This window comes from Babylonia areolata, chromosome 12 (genome assembly GCF_041734735.1).
Source record: "Babylonia areolata isolate BAREFJ2019XMU chromosome 12, ASM4173473v1, whole genome shotgun sequence".
Classification (NCBI taxonomy): domain Eukaryota; kingdom Metazoa; phylum Mollusca; class Gastropoda; order Neogastropoda; family Buccinidae; genus Babylonia; species Babylonia areolata.
Window position 1 is genome coordinate 15,269,516 of NC_134887.1, and position 26,713 is coordinate 15,296,228.

Below are 26,713 nucleotides of genomic sequence, written 5' to 3' on the forward strand. Positions count from 1 at the left end.
TCTGGCAAAATTCTTTAACAGAAGTCCATTCTGAGAGGAACACACACACACACATACACACTATATAATATATGCATGCACTCTAGGCCTGACAAGCACTTTGGGTTTTGTTTTCAGGCATCTGCCCTGCAGAGGTGGTGTTGCAGGTTCCAATTTGAACGCACGCACACACACAGAGAAATTGAAACAAACTGCACATGCACCTGTGTTCATGCATGCGAAAGAAAGAGGGAGGTGGAGACATGATTCCATGGTACAGACAGAGAAACAAGAACAGAGGGGAACAAGAACCCACAGAGCTCAACAACAAAGAAGCACATTCATGAAAGACTGACAATTTCATTTTCATACGACAAAATAAGACAAGTTCTTTTTTTCTTTTTTTTACCAGAGCGTAAGACTGGTGTTTATTTTCTTACCAGAGCGTAAGGCTGAAGTTCATTTTCATACCACAACATTAGACTTAAGTTCATTATCATACCACAACATATGACTGAAGTTTATTTTCATACCACAATATACTACTGGTGTTTATTTTCATACCACCATGTAAGACTGAAGTTTATTTTCATACCACAATGTACGACTTAAGTTCATTTTCATTCCATAACAATCAACCTGTTCAACACTCACTCGGTCGCTTTACTGCACAAGCACCATTCTCTGGGACAACAAACCAAACATTGCACAATCCTCACAGTACAGAAAACACTGAACAACTGCACCACACTCACACGCATTCCCATGTATTGTTTTGTATTGTATTGCATGCTAAGGTATGGAATGGTATTGTGTTGCATGACATTTTGTCACAACAGATTTCTCTCTGTAAACTTCAGGCTGCTTTCCCTAGGGAGAGCACATTACTACAGTGCAGTGCCATCCTTTTTTTTTTTCCTGCATGCAAGTGTCTGTTTTCCTGTCAAAGTAGGGTTTTCTACAGACAACCCTTTTGTTGCCATGGGTTCTTTTTTTTATGTGTGCTACATGCTTGCTACATACAGGACCTTGCTTTATAGTCTCATCCCAAAGACCAGCGTCCAGACCACCAATCAGTCTAGTGAAAGGGGGAGAAAATACTGGCGAGAGTGAGATTTGAACCCGTGCACTCAGATTCTCCCTGGACAGGAGGATGGAAGTTAGAAGTGCTGCCCTCCTTTCCCATTAACACTCCCTCACAAATGCTATATATTGAAATGTCTGAAAAAAAGAACACAAAAAGGAATTGATCAAAGGAAGACTGTGCATTTCTATGAATATTTGTAGGCAGGAGGGGAAATTTCCTAAAAAAAAATATTTGTCTCCAAAATCGGTTTTTAATTTTTGTAATATGCTTAAAGGAGGCACAAAAAAAGAAGAAGTCATTTTAGGTGTAAGTAAGATGATTAGATTTGCAAATGTTGCCTAGCTACACAAGAGTTAAAAGACAAATATTGGTGTTTTCTCAACTTTTATGTGACATTGTTGTGTATTTGGAAATGTTTGTTCTAGGCATTATTTTGCAGTAATCCTCCATACTTCCAATATGAGTGAAAAGATAATTAAAACTTTGAACTTGAAACTTGTGTCTGCATGTGAGCACACGCACCTGTGTACATTGCATCTGTCCTGATGGGCCAAAAATGTGTGTGTGTGCGAGAGAGAGAGAGAGTGTGCGCATGTGTGTGTGTGTGTGCATGTGTACGTGTATGAGCATGATGAGAGACACCATAATGCTTCCATGCAAGAATACATTTCATGTCAACTTGAATGTCTTCATTCCCAACCCTGTGCCTGCATTCACCACTTTCACAGAACACCAACCCTATGCCTGCATTCACCCCTTTCACAGAACACCAACCCTATGCCTGCATTCACCCCTTTCACTGAACACCAACCCTATGCCTGCATTCACCCCTCTCACAGAACACCAACCCTATGCCTGCATTCACCCCTTTCATAGAACACCATCTTAATGTAGAGTGATGGTCTCGAGGTAACGCGTCCGCCTAGGAAGAGTGCGCTGGTTTGAATCACGGCTCAGCCGCTGATATTTTCTCCCTCTCCATTAGACTTTGAGTGGTGGTCTGGACACTAATCATTCGGATGAAACGATAAACCGAGGTCCTGTGTGCAGCATGCACTTAGCGCACATAAAAGAACCCATGGCAACAAAAGGGTTGTTTCTGGCAAAATTCTGTAGAAAAATCTACTTTGATGGGAAAAAATAAAAGTGCACGCAGGAAAAAAAAAAAGGGGGGTGGCGCTGTAGTGTGGCGATGCACTCTCCCTGGGGACAGCAGCCCAAATTTCACACAGAAATCTGTTGTGATAAAAAAAAAAGAGAAATACATACAAATACATCAATGATGCTGATCACCTTCAGTCATTCCATTTTTTTGCCCCTGATGAAAACCGACACAGCGTTCCACACAACTCTTCTTTAATATCTTATTCTCATGAATTCAATAACCAATGCATTCAGTTCATTAAATACACTTCATTCCTACTGTTTCTGAATCAATCCAGACCACCAGCCAAGCATTATTTGCACCATTTGACCAGAGATAATTGAAAATAAATGTACACAAATACAAAAATTTAATCCTCTGCAGATTAAGTTAGTATGCACTGAACTTTAACTCACAGATTATACTTCAAACACCATAATTCAATTTGTTTTCAATTTTACTCAATCCATTTGAAAATCAAGCACTGAACAAATACAGTCTTATAATCACACACCATACTCCAAACATTCTGTCTGAATTGCATCCATTTGCTGAGTTGAACAGTCGATGAATTGACTCTCAAAACATTTTAAAAACAATCATTCTTCATACAAGAAAATAAAACGCATATTCCAAACCAGATAAATACTCCCCCTACCCCCTCCCCACAATTAAAAAAACATGTTACACCAGTGATCTGAACACACCACCAGGTGTACATTAGTCAGTTTGAGGCAGGAAATCCGGACAGCATATTTCAGCTCATGTCTTCGGAAAAATCATTCTTTTTCCTCCATCTCCATCATCTCTCTTCATTGCAATCAACAAAAAATCTATCTTGATTCAATGGTAGTTTTTTGGTTGTTTTTTTTTAGCTCAAGAATCTCCCCTCTTTGTCCTTCAGTCAATCAGGTGTAGGAGCATGTCTGCAGTCCATCATCAATTTTCACAGAATACAGATCTCCCAAAATACAGACTTAAATGTCACGATGTAAATCACTGCATTAATTCATCTCAAACAACACAGTGGATTTGTTCACTTTAAACTTGGTCAACAGGTGAAGGTCAGTCAATTTCCTATTGCTCAGGGAAGTTGGCTGTAGTTGTCAAGCTTTGTTAACATGTGAAAAACAGTCTGTTTAACAGGACCCCTACCTGTCATTTGAAGTCACCTATGGCAGTGAACTGTCTGGTTGACTAAAGCACATTCCAATGGTGGTGAAAGAGTAACGTAGGTAAGATTATTCTTGCAATGTCCGTGTGTTATTTCAACTCATCCCCTCCACACTCACTCTCTCCCCTCTCCACACACCCTTGTTCATGGATCAATGTATCTACAACCAGTCAAGGTTCATTCATTCAGTCAGCCATTCTCTCTCTCTTCACGGACTCTAGACATTGATGTTTTACCCATCATTGCTTTTCGGTTCTGTATACCCCCCTCCTCCTCCCTCCCACACCCCACTGACACAATGGCCTAGTCACTGAAGAGTCAAGAGTTCAGGTTCTCTCTCCCCGCACACTGCAGGCTAGGACCCTGACCACTGCTGTCACAGGACAGGGCACTGGTGTCGCGGCGCTCACAGCATGTTCAGCATGCCTGCATCAGTGGTCATGGATGGAAGGCATGCTTTGCGAACACTCATCTCCTGAAAGCACAACGCAGGGTTGGGTCATCTCAAAAGCCCCACAGAATTCCAATATTCTTGTCACAGATTTAAAACCATACAGACACAGAAATAAAGATTTTCTACAAAAAAATTCATATTTTAGATTTTCTTTTAAAAACTTGTATCTTTATATTATTTTTGCACAAACTAAAAGATTCAAAAGCCAGCTCTATTCCAAAACTCTTGTCACAAATTCAAAACCATGTAAAAACAGAAATAAAGATTTTCTTTGAGTCATATTTTACTATTTTTGCACAAACTAAAGATTTGAAAGTCTGCTCCATTCCAATACACTTGTCACAAAATCAAAACAATGCATTAACTTTTTTTTTTTAAGCCAAACATTCACTTGTTCAAACATGAACCCCAAACCACAGAGAGAAAGGAAAACCTGTCAACCCTTACCCAGGCATTCAAACCACAGACAGGAAAATCTGTCAACCCTTACCCAGGAATTCAAACCACAGAGAGAAGGGAAAACCTGACAACCCTTGCCCTGGCATTCAAACCACAGAGAGAAAGGAAAACCTGTCAACCCTTACCCAGGCATTCAAACCACACTGAGACAAGAAAACCTGTCAACCCTTACCCAGGCATACAAACCAACTACAGAAAGGAAAACCTGTCAACCCTTACCCAGGCATTCAAACCACAGAGAGAAAGGAAAACCTGTCAACCCTTACCCAGGCATTCAAACCACAGACAGGAAAACCTGTCAACCCTTACCCAGGCATTCAAACCAACCACAGAGAGAAAGGAAAACCTGTCAACCCTTACCCAGGCATTCAAACCAACCACAGAGAGAAAGGAAAACCTGTCAACCCTTACCCAGGCATTCAAACCACATTGAGACAAGAAAACCTGTCAACCCTTACCCAGGCATTTAAACCAACCACAGAAAAAAAAACCTGTCAACCCTTACTCAGGCATTCAAACTACAGAGAGGAAGGAAAACCTGTCAACCCTTACCCAGGCATTCAAACTACAGAGAGGAAGGACCTGTCAACCCTTACCCAGGCATAGAAAGGAAAACCCTTACCCAGGCATTCAAACCACAGAGAGAAAGGAAAACCTGTCAACCCTTACCCAGGCATTCAAACCACAGACAGGATAACCTGTCAACCCTTACCCAGGCATTCAAACCAACCACAGACAGAAAGGAAAATCTGTCAACCCTTACCCAGGCATTCAAACCACAGAGAGACAGGAAAACCTGTCAACCCTTACCCAGGCATTCAAACCAACCACAGAGAGACAGGAAAACCTGTCAACCCTTACCCAGGCGTTGAGCAGAGCGGTGAGGGAGTAGTCTGACATTCGGCGCATCATTTCCGCCATGATGCTGCTGACCGTCTTGAAGAAGTTACTGGCATCTGAAACAGTCACCAGACCTGAGCTCAATGCTGGGGCTTGGCTGGGGGACCACCTTTCACATGGGACAATACATTACATCTGGGGCCTGGCTGGGGGACCACCTTTCACATGGGGCAATACATCTGTGACCAGGCTGGGGGACCATCTTTCACATGGGGCAATACAATACATCTGTGGTCTGATTGGGGGACCACCTTTCACATGGGGCAATACAATACATCTGTGACCTGGCTGGGGGACCATCTTTCACATGGGGCAATACATCTGTGACCAGGCTGGGGGACCATCTTTCACATGGGGCAATAGATTTGTGACCTGGCTGGGGGACCATCTTTCACATGGGGCAATACATCTGTGACCTGGCTGGGGGACCATCTTTCACATGGGGCAATACAATACATCTGTGACCTGGCTGGGGGACCATCTTTCACATGGGGCAATACATCTGTGACCTGGCTGGGGGACCATCTTTCACATGGGGCAATACATCTGTGACCTGGCTGGGGGACCATCTTTCACATGGGGCAATACATCTGTGACCTGGCTGGGGGACCATCTTTCACATGGGGCAATACAATACATCTGTGACCTGGCTGGGGGACCATCTTTCACATGGGGCAATACAATACATCTGTGACCTGGCTGGGGGACCATCTTTCACATGGGGCAATACATCTGTATGGGACAATACAATACATCTGTGGTCTGACTGGGGGACCACCTTTCACATGGGGCAATACAATACATCTGTGACCTGACCATACACACATGCTGAACAATACAATGCTGAACACCATACACACATACTGAACAATACAATGCTGAACACCATACACACATGCTGAACACTACAATGCCATTCAAACATACTGAACAATACAATGGCATACACACAATGCTGAACAATACAATGGCATACACACAATGCTGAACAATACAATGCCTACTGAACAATACAATGGCATACACACAATGCTGAACAACACAGTACCATACACACAATTCTGAACAATACACTGCCATGCACACACACCGAAACAAGCCAAAGCTACAGCGTCCACACATTCAGGTGAAGACACTCACCGTAACCAGGACAGGTGTGGGGCTCACACACAGGGCTGTTTTTCGGGTACCTGGGTGGAATCGTCACCAGCACCGGGGGAACGCTTGGCAGGTTCAGGTCATCTGGGTCAATAGAAAAAAAAACTCATGGTCACGATTCTGGTTGCTCTGACGGTAGTTTTGATGGTCAAAAGTCCGGTAAAATATAAAAATAAGTCATGGTTATTGTTCTGGTTACTCTGACGTTAGTTTTCATGATAAGAGTGAACAATACAACAATAAATCAAAACAAAATCATGCCTATACACTCTTCCAGCTATCTAAATCTAGTCTGATGACATGGTTGAAAAAAATACATACCAATAGTTGCTGTTTTAGTACTAGTAAATCTTAAAAGACAGTTTAAAGAAATGTTTAAGTGTACTTCGCTTTGAATGTCTGTGCAAGACGTTTAAAATGAATATATGTGATGTGTGTGTGCGTGCGTGCATGAGAGTGTGTCCCTGTGTGTGTGTGTATGTGAAAATGCCAGTGTGTGCACGTTTTCTTTCTTGCTTGTTGCACAAGCACATTTCTGCCGTCAGCTGCCAGATGCACAAACAGCGATGACTGGCAGAGAATGACGACAGTTGGCACTGTGTGTTGTTTACATTTACCCGCCTCTTCCTTCTTCTTCTTCTTCTGCTTTCACTCGTATGCACATGAGTGGGCTTTTATGTGTATGACCGTTTTTACCCCGCCATGTAGGCAGCCATACTCCGTTTTCAGGGGTGTGCATGCTGGGTATGTTCTTGTTTCCATAACCCACCAAATGCTGACATGGATTACAGGATCTTTAACGTGCATATTTGATCTTCTGCTTGCATATACACACGAAGGGGGTTCAGGCACTAGCAGGTCTGCACATATGTTGACCTGGGAGATCGGAAAAATCTCCACCCTTTACCCACCAGGCGCCATCACCGTGATTCGAACCCGGGACCCTCAGATTGACAGTCCAACGCTTTAACCACTCGGCTATTGCGCCCGTCATTCCTTCTTCCATTCACCTCACTTCCCCCCTCATTAGATCAAGGTGAAAAGCAGGTGTCTGCAAGCTTATCATTTGCTCAACAACGCACATACGCAGGCACTCAGATAGACCCACACACACAAATAACACTGACGTACTGCATCTGTGTGTGTGCATGGATGTGTGTGTGTGTGTGTGTGTGTGTGTGTGTGTGTTGTGCAAAATGGTACAAAATAAATTCAAGAATCCAGAACACAATCAGACAAAAGTACTCAGACAATGTGGTAGAGTTAAAAAATGAGTGGAATCCACACAAATCAGTATCTAAAAGCCGATTGTAAAACCTACATTGAAACGAAAGATAACATACCAACATATGCACACCACACAAGGAAAAACAACAAAATAACTGCCAACCACAACCACCACCACTGCCTGAAGGTAGAACCTCACCTCCCCACCCCCCCACACACCCTCCAAATTATTCTCAAGGTGAAAAAGTCACTGCCAATTCTGCAACTCACACATGCCATCTCCTGACCTCAATATGCCCTCAGGTTGGCTCAACACAAACTTAGGAAATGCTTCATCACCATTCCAACATCCTCAACTTGCTATCCTCCACCACCAAAGAAACCCCGTTCAACGCTCACTCAACACGTATTCCTGAACTATTGTCTTTTCCCCCTCTCACCCACTTTCAAAACATACCCACCGCCTAAATTCAACCCTAAACAACAATTCCCTTCTGGTATCTCTGATGCACCCCTTACCCCTACCCCCCAAACCCAGGGTGGAGAATAGAGTACACATGTGTCTTACCCAGGGTGGAGAACAGAGTAATGATGTGTCTTACCCCGGATGGAGAATCGAGAACAAATGTGTCTTACCCAGGGTGGAGAATATAGAACACATGTGTCTTACCCAGGGTGGAGAAGAGAGTACACATGTGGAGAACAGAGAACATGTGTCTTACCCAGGGTGGAGAATAGAGTACACATATGTCTTACCCCAGGTGGAGAAGAGAGTACTGATGTGTCTTACCCAGGGTGGAGAATAGAGTACACATGTGTCTTACCCCGGGTGGAGAAGAGAGTACTGATGTGTCTTACCCCGGGTGGAGAAGAGAGTACTGATGTGTCTTACCCCGGGTGGAGAAGAGAGTACACATGCCTTACCCAGGGTGGAGAAGAGAGTACTGATGTGTCTTACCCAGGGTGGAGAAGAGAGTACACATGTGGAGAACAGAGAACATGTGTCTTACCCAGGGTGCAGAATAGAGTACACATGTGTCTTACCCAGGGTGGAGAATAGAGTACACATGTGCCTTACCCCGGGTGGAGAAGAGAGTACTGATGTGTCTTACCCAGGGTGGAGAAGAGAGTACTGATGTGTCTTACCCAGGGTGCAGACGAGGTGGATGGTGGTGTTGGAGGGGTGGTGCAGGGGGTCCAGTGACACGTGGAAGCGGTTGCCCAGGTTGGCGATCTCTCGCTGCAGCACCAAGGGCAGGCCCTGACCCCCCTCCCTCTCCTTCTCCTCCTCTACCTCCTCCTTCCTCTCCACCTTCTGCCGCTTCTTGGGGGGACTGGGACACCTGATCAAAGAATAATAATGATAATGATAATAATAATAATATTAGGAAGATGAAGAAGAAGATAATAATAATGATAAGTAAAAGAAGAAATAATTATAAAATAACAATGATAAGAAGGAGAAGAAGGATTATGTAACAGTAATAATGATGATGATGATAATAAGAAGAAGAAGAAGAAGAAGAGAAGAAATTATATAATAATAAACTTATAAAGATAATAATGATCAGAAGAAGAAGAATTATGTAACAATAATAATGATAAGAAGAAGGAATTATATAAGAAGGAGAAATATACAATAATACTAATAACAATATAATGATGATGATGATGATGATAACAAAACAACAGCAACAACAACAAAAAAAAAAGGCATTTGTACAGCGCATTTCTCTCAGTAAAGTTAGACTCAATATGCACACAACACACATACATAAACAAACAAAACACACACACACACGGAAAGTTATTTCTGACGAGGTTCTTATGGTCGAACTTTCACAGGCATTAGTTCATAGCCCTATTTCTACATTCCTTTAATGTACTTCAGAATTGCATTAATGGTTTCTAACTATTGTTATCATTAATGAATTATGATTGTTAAATGTAATTGCATGTTAGTTATGCATTTTTGGTAGTTTACTACCTTTTCTGTTCTCCTCTCTCCCCCCCTTCCCCCAACCCCCACCCCTGCCACCCCTTCCCCCAGCCCCCCCTTTTTTTTCTCTCTTTTCTCTTTTCTTTTTTTTTTTAATCGTCTAATATCACTGAGAGTGAAAAGACACTAAACTAAAGAACAAACACACACACACACACACACACACACACACGGAGCGCCCACCTGATGCCCTCCCCAAGGAAAGCGGCCATGGCGGACCCGAAGGTGCGGTGCAGGGTGTGGTTGAGGGTGGGGGAGCTGATGTGGGCGGCGATGGCGTCGTACAGGGGCTGTCCCAGCATGCCACTGCCGCTCTCCCGTGATGCCGCCGCCCCGCTCGCCTGTTATCGTCAGGGGCAACATGGTTAGCTTTGTATCCTTCACTGTGTCTGTATTGTCAGGGGCACTACTTGTACCTGTTGTAACCTTTACTGTTTTGCTTTGTGTTGACAGGAGCTATATTGCTGTTTGTTGTTTGTTCGATGTTTTGCTTTGTGTCGACAGGAGCTATATTGCTGCTTGTTTGTTTGTCATCGTTTTGCTTTGTGTTGACAGGAGCTATATTGCTGCTTGTTGTTTGTTCGATGTTTTGCTTTGTGTTGACAGGAGCTATATTGCTGCTTGTTGTTTGTTCGATGTTTTGCTTTGTGTTGACAGGAGCTATATTGCTGCTTGTTGTTTGTTGAATGTGTTGCTTTGTGTCGACAGAAGATATATTGCCATTTGTTGTTTGTTCAATGCTTTGCTTTGTGTCGACAGGAGCTATATTGCTGCTTGTTGTTTGTTCAATGTTTTGCCTCAAGTCGACAGTACCTGTATGTTTTTTTGTGTCACAGTGTGATCCTTTGACAAGAAAAAAAACTTTTTTTTTTCATCCCTATCATGAGATCCAAAATGTAAAAAAAAAAAAAAAAAAAAAAAAAAAAAAAAAAATTCAATTAAAACCAAGGTAATTTCTTTTGAGACTTAAGAACTTAAAAATGGGATGTCATTTTATACAGATAAAAAAACCCAACAGAATGTACCCTGAATATTATCATCATTAGCACTAATTTCAGACTATGGCTGGCTGCAGCCCAGTCTTAACAAATTGCTCTGGGCTCAAACAATAAGACAGACCAAACACTCAAATGCTATGCTTCTTACTAATAAGTCTTTGCAACTGTTGCTCAAATTTCCTGAGCAACACAGCAGGTATCTCTATTTTTCAGGCTTGATGAATGCCGGGAAGCGTCATAAAAGAAAACCTACAGCACAGCCATTGTTGCTTGTCCCAAACCAAAATGGTCTCCTTTAGCAGCTGTATCACATTCCACACCCATTATTTAATTTTTTTTTTTTTCTAACTTTTTAATTCATTTTTTTTCTGTATAAACATTACAAAAACATACACACATCCAAACAATTTTACATATTAAGAGAGGAGAAGAGAGAGAGAGAGAAACCAAAAACAAAAAAAACAACAACAAAAACCCATACAAACATCCAAATAATTTTACAAAGAAAGGAGGAGAGAGAGAGAGAGAGAGAGACTGAGAGAGAAAATACTGTCATGAGTAAATGGCCTTGAACACAAGGTTCTCCTGGTGACCCAAAACAAGAAGATCAATGCTGATATAAATGCGAAAGTAAGTAAATGAAAAAACATAACTCCTGAGAGTCGGAATCTGACCAGTCTGACACGGTTTTCTCCCTTGACGTTTTTTTCACCTATTAAACTGATGTCAGAAGCGTTTCATTCTTTTTTTCTCTCATAAAATAAAGGATTTAAACTCTACTGATAATACTGCAATGAAATCGTGAGGCCAATAATCAGCCACCATTGAAAGTTGAAACGCACAAAGCATATCTGTAGCATTTCATAGCTGATATACATGCAAGATGATTCAATACACAAGTACTTTTTTTCCAAAAAGAGGGCGCTAGTCAGGGGGGCAAAGGGGAGGTTACCTACTTCTGGGAGGTTATCGGCCGTAACTACTTTCGTTTTCTCCACATAGGCGGATAGTAGTTTGCACAGGACAGGAATGTCAGACCCCTGCCGGAGTCTGCACTAGTGGGTCACGGTTAAGTATGTTTAATTAAAACCTTTTTTCTTTCTTTTTTTCAACAACAGGAGAGTTGTTTAGTTTGTATACTTCAACCTCTATTTTCTTTTCTTTTTTTTTTTCATACCAGAGCACAAAGTATTTTTTTAGTTTAAAAAAAAAAAAAATTCTATTCATATGTTGCTTTTTTAAAAGATTTTATAATTGTGGCCTTTGAAATTACGGTACTGTGTGTTTTTGTCCAAAAAAACTCATAAAGGAGAAGGGTGTGGAGATGACTGCTGGCACATCATTATTTGTACTGCCATCGGAACAATAGATAGAATCTCTTCAAGTTGGTGTTAGATGCTGTTGTTGCTGCCTGTTTGTTTTATCATGTGCTTGAACATACTGGTTTATATCACATTTGCTGCTCTTCCAGAGTAATATGTCATCAAATTTTCCTGTTTAAAAAAAAAAATATCCACATATTCTTTTTACGCATTCTGGAGAAGAAGAAGAAAAACAACAACAAAAACCCATAAAGCATCTGCCTTTCTTGCTAAATCAATGGTTGGAAGGAAGGAACTAAAACTATTTTTCTCAGGACTGTTACTCATTCAACATCTAGCACAAATCATATTCAGGTGAACATTAATAATTCTCGGAGGCCCATTTCTCTGTCATCTGATGAACAAATCTTGTTCCTAACTTAATTGCTTCTCAAAGAAAAGACTTTTTATTGTAGTTACATGTACTGTGTGTGAAAACACCATACCAATGGAGTGCAACATAGAGGAATATTTTGTACAAATAAACAAATCTGCATTATTATGTATTTAAGTACTTATGTTAAATATATATGCGTAATCAAAATTGAAAAAAAAAAAAAAAAAAAAAAAAACTGCATTAAAAAAAGATAAATCAATAGATAAAAAAAGAATGAAAAAAAAAAGACTCACATTCTCAACATTCTTGCTCCAGTTCTTCAGAGCCAGCTCACAGCGCAGCAGAGTTTGCATGGACACCCTGGAAAGACACCTTTCATTATTTTTCACTCAATCCTCCTTTTGTCCTTGTATGTCAACTGTGGTCTTCTTCTCTGTTGTCATCTTGTCACTCTGTGATACTTGAGATCTTGTCATACCTGAGGTCTTGTCACTCTGTGATACCTGAGGTCTTGTCATTCTGTAATACCTCAGGTCTTGTCACTCTGTGATAACTGTTGTCTTGTCGCTCTGTGATACCTGAGGTCTTGTCGCTCTGTGATAACTGTTGTCTTGTCATTCCGTGATAACTGTTGTCTTGTCGCTCTGTGATACCTGAGGTCTTGTCACTCTGTGTTGAGGTCTTGTCACTCTGTGATACCTGAGGTCTTGTCACTCTGTGATACCTGAGGTCTTGTCATTCTGTGATACCTGAGGTCTTGTCGCTCTGTGATACCTGAGGTCTTGTCGCTCTGTGATACCTGAGGTCTTGTCGCTCTGTGATACCTGAGGTCTTGTCGCTCTGTGATAACTGTTGTCTTGTCGCTCTGTGATACCTGAGGTCTTGTCACTCTGTGATAACTGTTGTCTTGTCATTCCGTGATAACTGTTGTCTTGTCGCTCTGTGATACCTGAGGTCTTGTCACTCTGTGATACCTGAGGTCTTGTCACTCTGTGCTGAGGTCTTGTCACTGTGATACCTGAGGTCTTGTCGCTCTGTGATAACTGAGGTCTTGTCGCTCTGTGATACCTCAGGTCTTGTCATTCTGTGATAACTGTGAGGTCTTGTCATTCTGTGATAACTGAGGTCTTGTCATTCTGTGATACCTGAGGTCTTGTCATTCTGTGATAACTGAGGTCTTGTCACTCTGTGATAACTGAGGTCTTGTCGCTCTGTGATACCTGAGGTCTTGTCATTCTGTGATACCTGAGGTCTTGTCGCTCTGTGATACCTGAGGTCTTGTCGCTCTGTGATACCTGAGGTCTTGTCACTCTGTGATACCTGAGGTCTTGCCATTCTGTGATAACTGTTGTCTTGTCACTCTGTGATACCTGAGGTCTTGTCGCTCTGTGTTAACTGTGGTCTTATCATTCTGTGATACATATATATGCTATTTTGTGTGAAATAAACATGCACAAATATTCTAATTTGTATAACACACATAGCATAAATATAATTGTAATATCAGTAACTGAAATGTATTGCCTCCCTATAAATCTACAAAAATCCATTTCTGATTTTCAATTTTGTTGTTGCTGTTCATGACAATAACACCCCTCTCACCTGAGAAACCTTACCCAGCAAAAAACAACAACAACAACAAAAATACAAAAAAAAAAAAGAGAAAACAAAAAATCAACACCACAGAATCCCTCCCTGACAGTCTTCTGACCAAAACACCTCATGACCCTGGCTCAGCTGAGAAAGCAATCACAGTAGTTCAAAGTTCGCTTAACCCTCTGCCCCCTGAATCGCTCGATATGGCCCGCTGGAAGTGCCCTTTTCAATCCCTGAGCTGCCCAGTGCGATGGAGTCTCCCGTCAAGTCTTCTTTCAAGGCTGCCGCGAGTTGCATCCTGTGGTCTCTTTTGCCTCTGTTCGGGAGCAGTTATGTCCCTTGAATTCTTGATGGAGTGTCCTGTGCGTGCCTGCACCCATCGTGAACACAGCACAGGCCTCCAATGGTGGTGCACGATTGTTCCAAGGGCGGGTGGAGACAGTGCTTCTCTGGGTCCTCCCCAGCACCTACGGGTGTCCCACAGGTGGAGATACTGCCACGTGTAGAACGGCCTCGGCAGATGCAGGTTTTTTCCGTCTCCTAGGAGGACTTTAAGCCAAGGATAAGAGCTCCCCCTGCCCTTTGGTCATCCTCTTCCGCCTTCACAGCCATTGGGAAAGGTTTCCTCCTCCACCTGGTCCGTCATTGGGAGACCAGTATGGCCCACTTAATTAACACAGTGTTCATTTGCCTTCACTTTCACTTTTAACAAAGGGAGTATTCTGACAACCTGAACACAAAGACCTCATATACCCCAGCCCCTGGTCCACAATTTCTAGGAGTATTCTGCATAACAGGGAGTATTCTGACAACCTGGACACAAAGACCTCATATACCACAGCCCCTGGTCCACAATTTCAAGAAATATTCTGCACAACAGGGAGTATTCTGACACCCTGAACACAAAGACCTCATATACCCCAGCCCCTGGTCCACAATTTCAAGGAGTATTCTGCACAACAGGGAGTATTCTGACAACCTGAACACAAAGACCTCATATACCACATATACCACAGCCCCTGGTCCACAATTTCAAGGAGTATTCTGCACAACAGCGAGTATTCTGACAACCTGGACACAAAGACCTCATATACCACAGCCCCTGGTCCACAATTTCAAGAAATATTCTGCACAACAGGGAGTATTCTGACAACCTGAACACAAAGACCTCATATACCACATATACCACAACCCCTGGTCCACAATTTCTAGGAGTATTCTGCACAACAGGGAGTATTCTGACAACCTGGACACAAAGACCTCATATACCACAGCCCCTGGTCCACAATTTCAAGGAGCATTCTGCACAACAGGGAGTATTCTGACAACCTGAACACAAAGACCTCATATACCACATATACCACAGCCCCTGGTCCACAATTTCTAGTATTCTGCACAACAGGGAGTCAATTTCTAGGAGTATTCTGCACAACAGGGAGTATTCTGGCAACCTGGACACAAAGACCTCATATACCACAGCCCCTGGTCCACAATTTCTAGGAGTATTCTGCACAACAGGGAGTATTCTGACACCCTGAACACAAAGACCTCATATACCACATATACCACAACCCCTGGTCCAAAATTTCTAGGAGTATTCTGCACAACAGGGAGTATTCTGACACCCTGGACACAAAGACCTCATATACCACAGCCCCTGGTCCACAATTTCTAGGAGTATTCTGCATAACAGGGAGTATTCTGACAACCTGGACACAAAGACCTCATATACCACAGCCCCTGGTCCACAATTTCTAGGAGTATTCTGCACAACAGGGAGTATTCTGACAACCTGAACACAAAGACCTCATATACCCCAGCCCCTGGTCCACAATTTCAAGGAGTATTCTGCACAACAGAGAGTATTCTGACACCCTGGACACAAAGACCTCATATACCACAGCCCCTGGTCCACAATTTCTAGGAGTATTCTGCACAACAGCGAGTATTCTGACAACCTGGACACAAAGACCTCATATACCACAGCCCCTGGTCCACAATTTCAAGGAGTATTCTGCACAAAAGGCATGGGAAGGTGGGGCCCAATTCTCTCCTTCCACCGTTTCAACTTTCCCCAGCCAAGTCAGGTACCCATTCACACCTGGGTGGAGTGAAGGAAATCAGAGTAAAGCGCCTTCCCCAAGGACACAACACCATGTCGCAACGGGGCCTCGAACCCTGATCACTGGTGAACACTGGATCACAAGTCCAACGCCTTGCTCACTCTGCCATAGCGCCGCCACCTCATGTATAGTGAAGTGAAAACACTCACGGCTTGTTAGTGATCAGAATATCCATGTACAGTGAAGTGAAAACACCACTTGTTAGTGATCAGAATATCCATGTACAGTGAAGTGAAAACACTCACGGCTTGTTAGTGATCAGAATATCCATGTACAGTGAAGTGAAAAACACTCACCGCTTGTTAGTGATCAGAATATCCATGTACAGTGAAGTGAAAACACTCACGGCTTGTTAGTGATCAGAATATCCATGTACAGTGAAGTGAAAACACTCACCACTTGTTAGTGATCAGAATATCCATGTACAGTGAAGTGAAAACACTCACAGCTTGTTAGTGATCAGAATATCCATGTAGAGTGAAGTGAAAAACACTCACCACTTGTTAGTGATCAGAATATCCATGTACAGTGAAGTGAAAACACTCACGGCTTGTTAGTGATCAGAATATCCATGTACAGTGAAGTGAAAACACTCACGGCTTGTTAGTGATCAGAATATCCATGTAGAGTGAAGTGAAAACACTCACAGCTTGTTAGTGATCAGAATATCCATGTACAGTGAAGTGAAAACACTCACAGCTTGTTAGTGATCAGAATATCCATGTACAGTGAAGTGAAAAACACTCACGGCTTGTTAGTGGTCAGAATATCCATGTTCAGTGAAGTGAAAACACCGCTTGTTAGTGATCAGAATATCCATGTACAGTGAAGTGAAAAACACTCACGGCTTGTTAGTGGTCAGAATATCCATGTTCAGTGAAGTGAAAACACCGCTTGTTAGTGGTCAGAATATCCACCTCGTATACAGTGAACTGAAAAACACTCACCGCTTGTTGGCGTCAGTCAGAATGTCCAAGAGGTTCTTCATCTTGGTGTAGTTCTTCTTGCTGTCTGTAAACCAGTCAAGACACAGCAGGCATCAGCAGTTTGGTTTGTATCGTACTGTGTTACTCTGTATCAGTATCGTACTGTGTTGCTCTATATCAGTATCGTACTGTGTTACTCTATGTCGTTATTGTACTGTGTTACTCTGTTTTAATATCGTACTGCGTTACTCTATGTCGGTATTGTACTGTGTTACTCTGTGTCAGTATCGTACTGTGTTACCCTATGTCAGTATCCTACTGTGTTACTCAATGTCAGTATTGTACTATGTTACTCTGTGTCAGTATTGTACTGTGTTACTCGATGTCAGTATTGTACTGTGTAACACTATGTCAGTATTGTACTGTGTTACCCTATGTCAGTATTGTACTGTGTTACTCTATGTCAGTATTGTACTGTGTTACCCTATGTCAGTATTGTACTGTGTTACTCTGTGTCAGTGTCATGCTGTGTTACTCTGTGTCAGTATTGTACTGTGTTACTCTGTGTCAGTATTGTACTGTGTTACTCTGTGTCAGTACTGTACTGTGTTACTCTGTGTCAGTATTGTACTGTGTTACTCTGTGTCAGTATGGTACTGTATTACTCTGTGTCAGTATTGTACTGTGTTACTCTGTGTCAGTATTGCACTGTGTTACTCTATGTCAGTATTGCACTGTGTTACTCTGTGTCAGTATTGTACAGTGTTACTGTATGTCAGTATGGTAATGTATTACTCTATGTTAGTATCATACTGTGTTACTCTGTGTCAGTATTGTACTGTGTTACTCTGTTGGTACTGTGTTACTCTATGCCAATATCGTACAGTGTTACTTGATGTCAGTATTGCACTGTGTTACTCTATGTCCGTATTGCACTGTGTTACTCGATGTTGGTTACTCTCTATGTCGGTATTGCACTGTGTTACTCTATGTTGGTATTGTGTTACTCTATGTCAGTATTGTACTGTGTTACTCTATGTCAGTATTGCACTGTGTTACTCTATGTCAGTACTGTACTGTGTTACTCTGTACCGTGTTACTCTATGTCAGTATTGCACTGTGTTACTCAATGGCGGTATTGTATAACTCTATGTCAGTATTGTACTGTGTAACACTATGTCAGTATTGTAGTTTGTACTGTGTTAGCCTATGTCAGTACTGTACTGTGTTACTCTACGTCAGCATTGTACTGTGTTAGTCTGTGTCACTACAGATTTCTCTATCATTCTATTCAATGTAAAATTAAGACTGTTCTCCCCAGTGAAAGTGTGTCACTAGTACGCAGCAACACCCCTTTTTTCTGTCTTTTTTTTTGGGGGGGGGGAGTGCTAGTAAAGTGAATTATTCTACAGAATTTCGCCAGGGGCAACCCTTTTACCGGCAAGGGTTCTTTTGCGTGCGCTAAGTGCATGCTACACATGTGACCTCGGTTTACTGTCTCATCCGAATGACTAGCATCCAGACCACTGCTGAAGGTCTGGTGGAGGGGAATAAACTACTGGTGAGTGGAATTTGATCGTGTCTACTCAGATTCTTTCTTGATGTGTTACCACCAGGCCACAACTCCACTGTGTGTGTGTGTGTGTGTGTGTGTGTGTGTGTGTGAAGTTTGCCTGTTGTTCTTTCTTGTATTCTCTTCTTTGTATTTGTGCTGTTTTGTTTGTTTGATTGTTTTTGTTCTTTGTTGCTACTGCTGGTTCTGCTTCTTTGTCACAGGGGAGTAATGAAACAGTTTCCTGGAAGATCATCATGAGCACACACACACACACACACATACACACTCTCTCTCTCACACACACACTCTCTCTCTCTCTCTCTCTCTCTCACACACACACACACACACACACACTCTCTCTCTCTCTCTCACACACACACACACACACACTCTCTCTCTCTCTCTCTCACACACACTCTCTCTCTCTCACACATACACATTCTCTCTCACTCACACACACATACACACACACACACACATATACACACACACTCTCTCACACACACACACACACAAACACACACACTACCTTCATCCTTATGTTTCTCCAGGTTGTTAACGGAGCGTCGGAGAGGCTCGATGTACTTGGACAGCATATACAACTTCTCCAGATACATCTGTTCCTCTGTTGACGTGTGCTGTGCATTTCCGGGGCTGGGCACTGACCCTGGGGGGTTCCCTGCACACACACACACACACACACACACACACACACACAGCAATGGAAATGTGTCACTGCTGTGCAATCCCTTCGATGGAAAGGAAATCTGTTTTCCTAAAATTACCCTTAACTTGTCAGGTCAGAGGTTCTCCTGCACTACTGGTAACCATGTAACCCAGTACTACCTGCCACATGTATTTGTATTTGCATTTGTATTTCTTTTTATCACAAAAGATTTCTCTGTGTGAAATCCGGGCTGCTCTCCCCAGGGAGAGCGCATCGCTACTCTACAGCGCCACCCATGTTTTTGTATTTTTTCCTGCATGCAGTTTTATTTTGTTTTTCCTATCAATGTGGATTTTTCTACAGAATTTTGCCAGGAACAACCCTTTTGTTGCCGTGGGTTCTTTTACATGCGCTGCTAAGTGCATGCTGCACACGGGACCTCGGTTTATCGTCTCATCCGAATGGCTAGCGTCCAGACCACCACTCAAGGTCTAGTGGAGGGGGAGAAAATATCGGCGGCTGAACCGTGATTCGAACCAGCGCGCTCAGATTCTCTTGCTTCCTAGGCAGACGCGTTACCTCTAGGCCATCACTCCACATAATGTTGGGAGTAAACCCAACAAGATCAGAGGTTCTCTTCTGCTACTGGTAACCACGTAACCCAGTACTACCCAGGACAGTTATAGATGTATAAAATAAGGGTGGTGAGGAGACACACAGAGAGAGAGGAGAGTTGATAAACTTTAGTCTAATCTCACTAAGGACTGGGAAGCATAAAACAAAATGTAATTCATCTTCCTTGAATGTTTTACATAATGGACAAATGAGATCTCTTTCATTATGTTATCTGTATCTATAATGATGTACAGCCAAATCAGATACACCTAACCTAAATTTTGTCATTATATATCTTAAATGTTTATCTATATTGAGCATTAAATATTGTTTTACATCATGTGTATTGCAAAAGCTTCTATACACGAGAGAGAGAGAGGAGAGTTACCTGGAGTGTTGAGGTAGGTGCTAGGGGGACAGTTATAAGTGTATAAAAATAAGGGGGGGGGGGGGAGAGAGAAAGAGAGGAGAGTTACCTGGCATTTTGAGGTAGGTGCTAGGGGGCAGTTATAAATGAATAAAAATAAGGGGGGTTAGGGGAGAGAGAGAGAAGAGAGGAGAGTTACCTGGCGTGTTGAGGTAAGTACTGGGAGAGGGGGCCCCCACCATGCCCCTGTTGGCAGGAGAGGGGGTGATGTTGGGCTGGGGGGAGGGGGAGGGCAGGCCTGGTGCTGGGGAGCTGTCACACATCATCATCATCATCATAATGACAACTGTCACACATCATCATCATCATCATCATAATGACAGCTGTCACACATCATCATCATCATCATCATAATGACAACTGTCACACATCATTATCATCATAATGACAACTGTCACACATCATCATCATCATCATCGTAATGACAACTGTCACACATCATCATCATCATAATGACAACTGTCACACATCATCATCATCATCATCATAATGACAACTGTCACACATCATCATCATCATAATGACAACTGTCACACATCATCATCATCATAATAACAGCTGTCACACATCATCATCATCATCATTATAATGACAGCTGTCACACATCATCATCATCATCATCATAATGATGACAACTGTCACACATCATCATAATCATCATAATGACAGCTGTCACACATCATCATCATAATGACAGCTGTCACACATCATCATCATCATCATCATTATAATGACAACTGTCACACATCATCATCATCATCATCATCATGACAGCTGTCACACATCATCATCATCATCGTAATGACAACTGTCACACATCATCATCATCATCATAATGACAACTGTCACACATCATCATCATCATAATGACAACTGTCACACATCATCATCATCATAATGACAACTGTCACACATCATCATCATCATCATAATGACAACTGTCACACATCATCGACATCATAATAATAAGTGTTGTCACACAACATAATAAAATAATAACATTAAAAATGGTGTCCATATATAAAACTTCTTGAAAACAATAACCCATAACAAAATATTATGAAAGATCCAAATGCACAATAATAATGAAGACTCGATGTTTTTTTGTTTTTTTTAACTTAAAGAACAGATGTACATGAATGTGTAAGTATGCGAGTGTGTAAATAATATATGCATGTGTGTATTCATGTGCACTTATGTTATGAAACTGCACTGATACACATGATGAAAATGTGTCCACCTTGACCAAATTGATAGAACAATATAAGTATAATGACTTATAAAAAAAAAAAAATAAAATAAAATAAAACAATAATAATGACAGCTGTCACAGAACATAATGCAATAATAACAATACTGAAAACTGAGTGAGGGTGTGGGTAGTGTGTGTGTTGTGGGGACGGGAGGCTGGTGGGTGTTGTGTGTGGTGTGGTACAGTGTGGTGGTGAATGTGTGTACCTGTGTGTCTGCGCTTGTGCCTGTGTGTGTGCATAAGTGCGCATTTGTATGCAACAAGCACACACACACACCCATAAACAAATGTAAGTGCATGTGTCCATATGTGTGTGTGTGTGTGTGTGTGTGCATCTGTAATTCATCTTTCATGCGAGTGTTCATGAATCTGATCCATTGTCTGTCAGTCCAATGTGTGTCTTCTCTGTCTCAACAAAAGCTGGCTTGATCAAGTACCATCATGCACATCCAACTTCTGTGCAGGTTCACACAAAGACCAGCATGTTTACATGAACTTGTACATGCTTGTGGAAAGGTTGTTGCTGTTCATCAATTTTATGTCTTTTCCTTAAGACTGATATCACACACACACACACACACACACAAGAAAAAGAAAAAAAGGATGGGTGCGGAAGTGGGTAGGAAGTTGGAAGGGGGTTGAACAGTGTGATGTAATCAACAGTATAGGGGAAAAGTGGCCTGTGTGCACATGCTCTGTGCGTGCGTGCGTGTGTGTGTGTCACTGTGTGTGACTGTGCGTGTATGAGTGTGTGCATGCTTGTGCTACATGACAATTCCCTAATGCTTTGATATTTTCCAATCAATATGATTTCTTGACAAGAAACAAGAAGAAGGTTTGACTGCGAACATGTCTGTGATGGCAGTGACTGCGGACAGGGGTGGGGTGGGGTGGGGTGTGGTGGAGTGGGGTGGGGAGGGGTGGGTAGGGGTGGGAGGCCTCACCTCTGTGGCATCGGAGACATGTCAGACCCCATGCTCATGGCTGCTTGCTGACTGCCCGGCTGTCAACACACACATCGGACATCAGTGCACTGGACACACTTGTAATGCATTGTACTGTATCATATCATACTGTACTACTTCATTGTCATAACAGGCTGTGTCTCATCCATTACAGTGTGACAGTATGTTGCATAAAGAACATTGTTCTGACGCTAACTTGCTTACTCACAACTTTAATGCAGTACCAACTAAATTGCAGACATATGTAAAAGTACATAGTGTCAATGGCTTCTGAATTTGGATCTTGCTACTTTTTGTCACACATAGCACAATGAAATGTCACACCTAATGCCTTGACAAGTCATTAAAAACGCATAGACTATAAAAAAAAGAAAAAAAAGTGTAACATACTGGTCTCATTATAAGCTCCAAACAATTAACTCTGATAAGGAGGTCTTGTCCCTTGTTGGGAAGTGGTTCTATATTTGTTTTGTGTTGGTTTTTTTTGTGAGTCAATGCATTGCTGGTTCATTACCCAGGACTTTAAGATCTCAAAACCATTGAATGCACTGCTTCAAAACAATGACTGAATAATTGGAAAGACTTCTACGAGAATAAACGTGAATGACAGTTCAAGTGTTGCTCATGGGGTAACAAAAAGGAAACAGTCTTACCAAGACCAGTAACAGCTTCCCAACACATTGCTCAAGGTGTACCAAAAGGTAATCACCTTACTGGGATCAGTGACACCTTCCCCATCCTTTGCTCAAGGCATATCAAAAGGTAATCACCTTACAGGGAGCAGTGACACCTTCCCCATCCTTTGCTCAAGATGTACCAAAAGGTAAAGACTTTAAGATTAAGTATACATGTGGAGTGATGGCCTAGGAAGCAAGAGAATCTGAGCACACTGGTTCAAATCATGGCTCAGCCGCCAATATTTTCTCCCCCTCCACTTGACCTTGAGTGGTGATCTGGACGCTAGTCATTTGGATGAGACGATAAAATGAGGTCCCGTGTGCAGCATGCACTTAGCGAACGTAAAAGAACCCACGGCAACAAAAGGGTTGTTCCTGGCAAAATTATGTAGAAAAATCCGCTTCGACAGGAAAAATAAATAAGACTGCACACAGGAAAAAAATATTTTTAAAATCGGTGGCGCTGTAGTGTAGTGAAGCGCTCTCCCTGGGGAAAGCAGCCCGAATTTCACACAGAGAAATCTGTTGTGATAAAAAGCGAAATACAAATATAAATACAAATACAAAGACCTTACAGGGATCAGTCACACCTTTCTAGCCACTGCTCACGGGGTAAGGAAAAGAAACATCTTACTGGGATCAGTAACAGTTTCACCATCCCTTGCTCCAGGAAACAACTTACAGGCAGGAAGGACTGTTCAGCCATCATAACAAAAGGGAAACAACTCACCGGCAGGAAGGATAACAAAGGGAAACAACTCACCGGCAGGAAGGGCTGGGGCATGCCCACCCTGTCCAGCCATCATAACAAAGGGATATAACTTATGGGCAGGAAGGATAACAAAAGGGAAACAATTTATGGGAAGGAAGGGCTGGGGCATGCCCTCCCTGTCCAGCCATCATAACAAAGGGAAATAATTTATGGGCAGGAAGGATAACAAAAGGGAAACAATTTATGGGAAGGAAGGGCTGGGGCATGCCCACCCTGTCCAGCCATCATAACAAAGGGATATAACTTACAGGCAGGAAGGACAACAAAAGGGAAACAACTTATGGGAAAGAAGGGCTGGGGCATGCCCTGTCCAGCCATCATAACAAAAGGGAAACAACTAAAGGGAAACAACTTACGGGCAGGAAGGGCTGGGGCATGCCCTGTCCAGCCATCATGCCCGGTCTGCCCATTGATGTCATGGTGTTGATGGCACTGGTCGCCTGGTGGAATGGCATCTGCACGTCACAGGAAGGGGGTGAAAAAAACCAACACATGTTCATCTCTTCAGTACTGCACTCCCCCTGCTGCATCTTTGTGGCACAGAAGATGCACTGCTGGTGCTTATCATGTGAACATACAACACACACACACCTACCCCTCTACCCTCTACCCAGCCTGCAACTCACCGACTGCCTTTCCTGACCACAAGGTATACCAACAACTACTACTGCTACCACAAAAAGGAAAAGAAAAAACAACAACACTGATACATAATATAGATTATAAACAATATCATTAGAGAGAGAGATAGCCAGAGAGCGAGAGAGAGAGCCAGAGACAGACAGAGACTGAGAGAGATGGATGGATGGATGGACTGCTATATACCATGCAAACACAAGCAGACATTCATCACACCACAATGTGAAACAACAACCCTCACTGCTTTCACATCCTCTCTCTCTCTCTCCCCCTCCCTCCCTCTCTCTCTCACACACACACACACAAATGCTGCCATAATAAAAGTAAGGAAAAAAGACTTTTCAAAATGAAAAATAAAATGGGAACATACAAACTGCAGATACAAAAAGCTGCAATCAACAACAACTGGGACATCAAACACACACACACACAAAACCTATCACAGAAAAGAAAAAGAAAGACATTTAGCGGCTCTAGAGGTTTGGGTTGCTCTATGTTCAATGTTTAGATGAAATCTACATCATTCAGCATAAACAAAAAAAACTACTTTAGCACAAACCATGCAAAGAAAACAGTGACAATACAGTAACAACAATGAACAAGGGAGATAAACAATCCTACAATGTTCCACAACCCAGAACACCCAGATCGCAAGTTCCGGATGAATGTATGCATGTGTGAGAGCGAGTGTGCATATGTGTTCATGCATAAAATATGCCTCCAAGCATTTTACTTGGCTTTTTGCTTTTCCTCAGCGATAAAGCAATAGCAGAATGAGCAGCATCCTTAAAAATAAACCAAATAATAAATGAAATTTGTACAGAAAGAAAACCAAGTAAAAGGATTTTTTCCTCCACTTTTTAAGACCAATAAACGAAAAACTCAGATAAATAAAGTAAGAGTACTAACATGCAAAAAAGAAAGAAAGAAAAAAAAAAAAAAAGACAAGGGAAAGAAGGACAATCCAAGACCACACTACAACCCCCTCCCCCACTTCCCCCCCAACCCTTTAAGCAACAAATCCTCAACAAATCCCAGTTATCATGACCATCAAGATTCTTTCATAAAACTTTTTTTTTTTTTTAAGAATAAATAAAAAATAAAAGTGGCCAAAGATTCCCTCAATGCTTGCTTTTTTTTCTTTCTTTTTTTTTAACCAGAAATGGAACAGAAAACAAGTAAAATAGAAAAAGAAAACAAGGAGAGAGAGAGAGAGAGAGAGAGAGAGCCCCAGTCAAAGGGAGAGAAGGACAGGGGAGAGCACCTACATTGGCAGAGGAGGCCATCACTTGGCCCGGCATGGGCTGCACGTTTTGAGGCGAGGTGACGATGAACGCATCCTGCCGCTTCACGCAGAAAACAACACACACACACACACACACACGGACATACACACACACACACACACACACAAACACACACACACATCACATCAACACACTGACCCACTGTTCGGCACAGGGAGAGAGAGAGAGAGAGGGAGGGAGGGAGAGAGAGGGAGGGAGGGGGAGAGAGAGAAAGAGAGAGGGAGAGGAAACATAATAATAAATGACTACCACTACTACTTAAAAAAAAAGAAAAAGAAAAAATCCTATTAAATAAATCACAATATAACACAGTGAAAGATAAAAACTACCACTACTCCTAAAAAGTAAATAAAATAAAATTCCTATTAAACAAATCATGTTGTAACTGTGAAAGACAGAGAAAAACAAAACTACCACTGCTATAAAAGTAAATGTCCTATTAAAATAAATCACACTGTAACAGAGATGAGGAGAGGGAAAAAAATACTACTATGACCACAACTGAATAATATCATATCCTATGAGAGAAACAGTGGGAAAAAAGTCTTTATGTCATAAGTCAAAAAGAAGGAAAAGAATCAAACTACTAATACTACAAATGATATCTTTACAGACAAAAAAAGAAACAAGGAAACAAACACACCCTCACCTACACACATTTCAGGAGAGAGAGGGAAGAAGAAAAAACAAAACCACTTTTTTTTATTGTTATTTTTCTGTTGCACTGTTACAACATGGTGTATTTAGTAGTACTGAAACAGTGAGAGACAGAAAAAATAAAACTGCTATCAGTACTACTAAATACACCATGTTGTAACAGTGCAACAGAAAAATAACAATAAAAAAAACAACAGAACTACTACTAAATAACCAAGTTGTAATAGAGAAAGAAAAAGTAGTATCAGTAATATCATT

At 41.9% G+C, this 26,713-nt stretch overlaps 1 protein-coding gene across 3 annotated transcripts in view; it reads right to left on the reverse strand.

Moving 5' to 3' along the window:
- Positions 1–383: 383 nt before the first annotated feature.
- The window catches only part of LOC143288402 (mediator of RNA polymerase II transcription subunit 15-like), a 38,188-nt gene continuing 11,858 nt past the window's right edge, over positions 384–26,713 (reverse strand). For 2 of the 3 annotated variants that reach the window (XM_076596831.1, XM_076596830.1), the window contains 12 exons: positions 25,760–25,837; positions 24,209–24,307; positions 22,383–22,441; positions 20,326–20,438; positions 19,007–19,156; positions 16,944–17,007; positions 12,571–12,637; positions 9,765–9,922; positions 8,729–8,925; positions 6,338–6,439; positions 5,159–5,253; positions 384–3,859 (listed from right to left, as the gene is read on the reverse strand). In XM_076596831.1, coding sequence (XP_076452946.1) covers positions 3,791–3,859; positions 5,159–5,253; positions 6,338–6,439; positions 8,729–8,925; positions 9,765–9,922; positions 12,571–12,637; positions 16,944–17,007; positions 19,007–19,156; positions 20,326–20,438; positions 22,383–22,441; positions 24,209–24,307; positions 25,760–25,837 — 1,251 coding nt within the window. In that variant the 3' untranslated portion in view covers positions 384–3,790. The remainder of the gene's footprint in view (positions 3,860–5,158; positions 5,254–6,337; positions 6,440–8,728; positions 8,926–9,764; positions 9,923–12,570; positions 12,638–16,943; positions 17,008–19,006; positions 19,157–20,325; positions 20,439–22,382; positions 22,442–24,208; positions 24,308–25,759; positions 25,838–26,713) is intronic. The other variant, XM_076596832.1, reaches the window with a different exon arrangement.